Source organism: Hipposideros armiger, unplaced genomic scaffold (assembly GCF_001890085.2).
Source record: "Hipposideros armiger isolate ML-2016 unplaced genomic scaffold, ASM189008v1 scaffold_85, whole genome shotgun sequence".
NCBI lineage: Eukaryota > Metazoa > Chordata > Mammalia > Chiroptera > Hipposideridae > Hipposideros > Hipposideros armiger.
In genome coordinates, this window is record NW_017731435.1 from 3,685,343 (window position 1) to 3,691,896 (window position 6,554).

At 47.4% G+C, this 6,554-nt stretch overlaps 1 protein-coding gene across 1 annotated transcript in view; it reads left to right on the forward strand.

Moving 5' to 3' along the window:
- Positions 1 to 6,364, forward strand: part of MKI67 (marker of proliferation Ki-67) — a 25,157-nt gene extending 18,793 nt beyond the window's left edge. The window contains exons 14-16 of the mRNA XM_019644078.1: positions 5 to 3,012; positions 3,775 to 4,224; positions 6,286 to 6,364. Of these exons, the coding sequence (XP_019499623.1) occupies positions 5 to 3,012; positions 3,775 to 4,224; positions 6,286 to 6,333 (3,506 nt within the window). The 3' untranslated portion in view covers positions 6,334 to 6,364. The remainder of the gene's footprint in view (positions 1 to 4; positions 3,013 to 3,774; positions 4,225 to 6,285) is intronic.
- The last annotated feature ends 190 nt before the right edge of the window (positions 6,365 to 6,554 follow it).

Here is a 6,554-nt window from a genome sequence, read left to right on the forward strand (position 1 = left end):
AAAGTGGCTGGGGAGGTAGAGCTGTCAGCACTCGGGAAGTCCACACGGACACCAGGGGGAACCATGGGCTCACCCAGGGAAGCTGTAGGTGATGATAGAATCATCGAATTATTTAAGGAAACTCCACAACAGAAACTGGACCCTACAGAAAATGTAACTGGAAGCAGGAGGGGATCAAGAACACCCAAGAGAAAGGTCCAATCCCTACAAGACCTGGCCGGTCTCAAAGAGCTCTTCCAAACACCAAACCACACAGTGGAACCAGTGACTGATGACAAAACCACCAAAATACCCCACAAATCTCCAAAACCAGAACCAGGCAACAAGCCAGGTGATGATAAAAACATCAGAGCATTTAAAGAAACTCCAGAGCAGAAAGTGGACCCTACAGAAAATGTAACTGGAAGCAGGAGAAGATCAAGAACACCAAAGAGGAAGGTCCAACCCCTACAAGACCTGGTGGGATTCAAAGAGCTCTTCCAAACACCAAATCGCACAGTGGAACCAGTGACTGATGACAAAACCACCAAAATACCCCACAAATCTCCAGAACCAGAACCAGTGAACTCACCAGGTGGTGATAATGACATCAGAGCATTTAAGGAAACTCCCGAGCAGAAAGTGGACCCTACAGAAAATGTAACCGGAAGCAGGAGGAGACCAAGAACACCCAAGAGAAAGGTTCAACTCACTGAAGACCTGGCCGGCCTCAAAGAGCTCTTCCAAACACCAAATCGCACAGTGGAACCAGTGACCGATGACAAAGCCACCAAAATACCCCGCAAATCTCCAAAACCAGAGCCAGTCAACACGCCAACCAGTACAAAACACCGTCTCCAGACACCTCAGGGGAAAGTGGACGGAGAGGAAGATCTCTCGGCATTGAGGAATCCTACACAGACCCCAGGGGAAACCACAGACTCACATGGAGAACCAGTAGGTGATGTTAAAGACATCAAAGCATTTATGGAAACTCCAGAAGAGAATCTGGACTCTGCAGAAAATGTAACTGAAAGCAGGAAGAGGCCAAGAACACCCAAGAAAAAGGTCCAACCCGTAGAAGACCTGGCCGGCCTCAAAGAGCTTTTCCAAACACCAAACCACACAGTGGAACCAGTGACAGATGACAAAACCAAAATACCCTGCAAATCTCCACAAGCAGAAGCAGGCATGCCAACAGGTAGAAGGAGCTGTCCCGAGGCACTTCCAGAGAAAGCAGACGTAGCAATGGGGCCGCTAGCACTCAGGAAGCCCACACGAGCATCACGGAAAACCACGCATTCACACAGACAACCAGTGGATGATGATAAAGACATCACCGTGTTTAAGGAAAATGCAGTACAGAAACAGGATCCAGCAAAAAATGTAGCTAGAAGCAAGAGAAAGCCAAGAACAGCTAAGGAAAAGACCCAACCCATTGAAGACCTGACCGGCCTCACAGAGATCTTGCAAGCCTCGGATCACACAGACGAACCAGTGACTGTTGTCAAAACCACTAGGATGTGCCGCCAGTCTCCACAACCAGGACCAGGCATCCTGCCATCAAGCAAGAAGAGACGGCTCAAGGCACCGGCAGGGAAAGCGGACTGGGAGGAACAGCCGTCGGTGCTCAGAAAGTCCGCACGGACAGGGAGAAGCACGCGCGCTCACAGAGAACTAGAGGAGGATGATAAAGATGTCACAATGTTTAAGGAAACTGTAGAGCAGAAACTGGACCCTGCAAAAAATGTAGCTAGAAGCAAAAGAAAGCCAACAACAGCTAAGGAAAAGACCCAACCCATCGAAGACCTGACTGGCCTCACAGAGCTCTTGCAAGCCCCAGATCACACAGACGAACCAGTGACTGTTGTCAAAACCACTAGGATGCGCCGCCAGTCTCCACAACCAGGACCAGGCATCCTGCCATCAAGCAAGAAGAGACGGCTCAAGGCACCTGCAGGGAAAGCGGACGGAGAGGAACAGCCATCGGTGCTCAGAAAGTCCGCGCGGACGGGGAGAAGCACTCGTGCTCATGGAGAACCAGAGGAGGATAAAGACGTCACAGTGTCTCAGGACAGTGCAGTACAGAAACCGGACCCTGCAAAAAATGTAGCTAGAAGCATGAGAAAGCCAAGAACAGCTAAGGAAAAGATCCAACCCATCGAAGACGTGACCGGCCTCACAGAGCTCTTGCAAGCCCCAGATCACACAGACGAACCAGTGACTGTTGTCAAAACCACTAGGATGCGCCGCCAGCAGTCTCCACAACCAGGACCAGGCATCCTGCCATCAAGCAAGAAGAGACAGCTCAAGGCACCGGCAGGGAAAGCGGACGGAGAGGAACAGCCGTTGGTGCTCAGAAAGTCCGCGCGGACGGGGAGAAGCACGCGCGCTCATGGAGAACCAGTAGATGGTCATAAAAACGTCATTGTGTGTGAGGGCGCTGCAAAGCCGAAACTGGGCCCTGCAGACAACACAACGGGCAGCAAGCGTCTGCTAAGAGCAGGTAAGGGAAAGGCCCCAGCCCTGGAAGGCCCAGCCGGCTGCAAAGAGCTCCTCCAAACCGCAGATCCAGACAAGGATCAGGGCAATGATGCTGAGAGCATTAAGCGGACTCCAATGCAAAGACCAGACAGAAGAGAACCTGTGAGGACATCCAGAAGAGTCCTCAGGGCCCCTCACGTGAAGCCCATGGATGACCTGACAGGCAGCAGAGACCCTGTGAAATCACAAAGTAAAAGCAGTGTTTCCCGGTCCCCCAAGAGGAAGCGTGGGAAAGATGGGACTGTCCCAGGAGGGAAGAGGCTGCGTTCTACGATGTGTCCACAGGACACTGCCCTGGAGACGCCACTGCAGAAGAGGCAGGGGACAGCTCCCAGAGAGAGCTGTGAACCGCCAGAACCCTTGATCACAAAGAAGAAAAGTCAGAGGGTTTTGGCAGGAAGGATTGAATCCGTGGAAGATCTGCCCAGCAACAGCGTGAGAACTAAAAATAAGGGACAACAAGCAGAAGCCGTGACCTCTCCCGAGAAGGTAATGGTAGATGTCCCATAATCATTAGCTGTGGTTTTGGATGGGTGTTCTCCATTTCTGTGTAATATTTGGCATAGATGGTGTGGAGCCTGAATTTGTGTGGACATCCTTCCCAAAGGGGTCCGCCATGAACAGTGAATAATTGCAGACCCTCCTGAAGAGCCTATTGGGGATTTACAGAAAACAGACTCATTTGGGGAAATAATGAGCCCAAATTATCACTACAGAGTTTGAGATCTCCCTTGGGAACTGAATGAGTAGTGTTCATCTTCGAAGGTGTGAGGCATTGCGCAGAAAAAACGCGGGCAGTTCAGCCTGTGTTGTTCAGACGCTGCAACCAGGAGTTCGGGTAGAAGTCGCATGTGTGTCAGAGTTTAAATGCTATACGTGAGGGTGGGGGTGGGGTCCTGAGAAGAACCTAACTGTCACCTGTCGAGATTGTTGGATAGAGAGGTTACTACTGCATAGAGAGATGTTTGTAAACTTCTAGAAATTGAGATTTTCCTGTTCTGCTTTAGCAATGATTGTTAAAGCATATATGATATTATGACTGAAATTTATACCAAATTCCTTAATTACGGTTTATTGGTAGAGGTGATGCTATCTCCATAGGAACAAAGTGAAATTCTTAGATTATTAGCATCTAAGAAAGTTCATGTAAAATGTTCAGCTGAGTTCACCTTTGAGTTCTCTTGTGACTTTTTTTCCATGTTGAAGTTTGAGCATCATTGACATTTTGTGGTTGTCTGTTGACTTTTGTAGGGAAGGTCCCTGCGCTACAGACACCCAAATAAAACCAGTGCCGCAGAGCGAAGTCCTGAGTTTCTTGAATCAGCAGAAAAGATTAAAGTAAAGAGGAATGAAAAAAAGGCCCCGAACACCTCCCGAGAGGTGAAGCTTCAAACTCTGGAAGATGGAGCCAAGAATTCTGCATCTGGGGGCCAAGTCCACGAAAGGAGAACATGCTTGAGATCCGGAAGACAGAGTACGAAGCCCTTGCCAGATGCAACCGAGGAGAAAGCACGGGAGAAAAGTGTGGAAACCCACGTGGTGAAGAAGACTCAGGAAGAGAAAGAAGGACCCAAACGTTCGGGCTCCACGTGTTTGAGATCCAGAAAGAAGACAGTCCCTCCTACAGGGGACACTTTGGAGAAGGAGTCCAAACAGAAAGTCACTCGGAGCACCAAGAGATCTGCCGAAAATGTTAAAAAGGCAAGTAATGGACTGTTTCTCTTTTGAATGAGCCTAGAGCACCTTGATATAATTTTTGCCCCATGTTGCAAAAGCATACAAAACCCATTATATATCATAACACGCCGCCCACTCCCAGTTACACCAACTCACAAAGCATGAACCTAAAGCAGATCTTTCGTCTTTGTAGCTGTATTTAGTTAAATCTGTCTTGAGAATTCCCATTTCCGGTGGTTCACTCACATTATGAAGACATCGTTCAGGAAGAACAGAAATGTATTTCATTAGTGCCCTCTGACTGCTTCTTTTTTTTTTTTTTTTTTTTAGCTGAGCCATCCTGCCACCTTTTGGCAGCTCAGCTTGGGCCGAGCATCGAACCGCTGTTGCTCAGAGCTCACACTCTTGAGTAAGCTCTTAACCAACTGAGCCACTCGGCCGGCCCTCTGACTGCTTCTTACACACCCCGTACTGACATTCCAGGCAGATGTCTTCAGTCTCCTGTTAGTTCAACAAAACTTAGTAAGGCGGAAAGGTGGTCCTGTCTGGATGTCCAAGGGGCTCCTTTCAAACGCTAAATGAATGAAAGCTGAGTGTGTCCCTTAAGGCGCCCAGTACTTCCTGTTATGAGTTCCAGGGCTGTTCTTCCACTTTTCCCAAATCAAATACTGTTAAGTTAATGGACGGTAGGTGCTACCAATATGTCAGCTTCAGCAGCAAGCCAGCTGTGATTCACTGAGGAAATCCCAAAGCATGATTAAATTCAGTGTTCTGGGAAATCCTTGATTTTGCTAGTTTAAAAAGAAAGAGGTTGAACTTTTCGTGAGTGGGCTAAGTTGGCTTCTTAGCACGCGTTAGAGACTGCTGGGGGCCAGTACTCCAACAACAGCCTGTGTGAACTGACTGATGAGTGATTGTCTGGTACGGTGCCAACTGCAAAGGCAGGAGACATTTGTTTATTGTGTGCTGGGATAATGGTGATGGCACCGGCGTCAGTCCACATCTAGGGTCCCATCGAATGTCCCCGCTGCCCTTAGAGTCATGCACTAACAGGTATAGAGCAGGTGACTGGTCCCAAAGCCAGAATGAGGTACCCTCCCCAGCCCTTCATTAGCTCGTGTACTTACCTTTCTGTTGTCATCCGTATGCGGGTTTCACACTTTCCTGCCTTCTGAGAGAGGACACAGTTTCCATGGACCTTTTCCTGAGAGTTCAGTCATCTGACCATTTTGCGCTGCCCTGTAATGAGGTGACACCTTCAGTGACACCTTCAGTCCATATTCAAGCGTTTCAGGTCATTTACACTGAAACTCAGCTTTAGGTTTTGTAATTCTTGCCCTTGTGTTTTTCTGAGCTCCCCCTCCCCACACCCCCACCCCCGCCAGTATTACAAATCACTTGATAAAGTCGTTGGTGGGAGCTGCTCTAAAGTGCCCCACGCCACATGAGCCTTTTCTGATGGGCTGTTGAGCTGGGGGACTGTGAAGTGAGCGCTCCTACACCTGGCCGCTCATCTGTGAGTAGGGTGCAGACACCCAAGGCTTTGGGGAGCTGGTTCTGAAAGAGCAGGTCATCCTGGCTTTTTAGATTTTATCTAAATGTCTGGATGGATGAGCCTCTGCCCTTCCCTACCTTTGGAGCTCACACAGCAGATGGCCTTAGGTGACACTCGTGCTGTTGACTGACTGTCCTCTTGACACACCCAGGCTGTTTAGAACACCCAAAGGATTTCCTCCTCATTCCACAGCTGAAATCATCTTTTCTGAGTAGTATTTTTTAATTATTAAAAACGGGTATTGGGGTAGAAATCTTTTTTTTAAATTATGTATTAACTTAAAAATAGGTTACAAACTTTTCTATCAAAAGATAAAATGTTTAAGTTTAAAAAAACCAAATAGTAAAAGCAGCTTAAAGAACAAAAGTAACTTTCACAGGATATATTTAAAAACTCATTTCCAACCTCAAAATTGATTTTCCAGAAAGGATCTCCCCTAGTTTAAGGATTTGGGTTTTTGCAGAGCAGAGTTGGTTAAAAAAAATCATTCTTTTAAGTGACTTAAAGGCTGTATTTTTCTTCCCAAACAGGAGGATGATGACGTGTGCATCAAGAAGCTAAGATCCAGAAGGCACTGAGGCAGTGAAGATACTTAAGAAGTTTCAGAGGGAAAAAAAGTAGTAAATTTAGTGCTAAGTTTGAATACAATGTTTGCTGTAAATTTAAAAAGAAGTTCTGTAAATAATGTTATCTGGGTGTTTAAGGGAACAAAGCTTAAAATTTCTGGCTATTAATGGTCTATTCCAAACCCCCACAGGGAAGTTAATGATAAAACTTCAAGACTGGAGTAGGGGTGGGG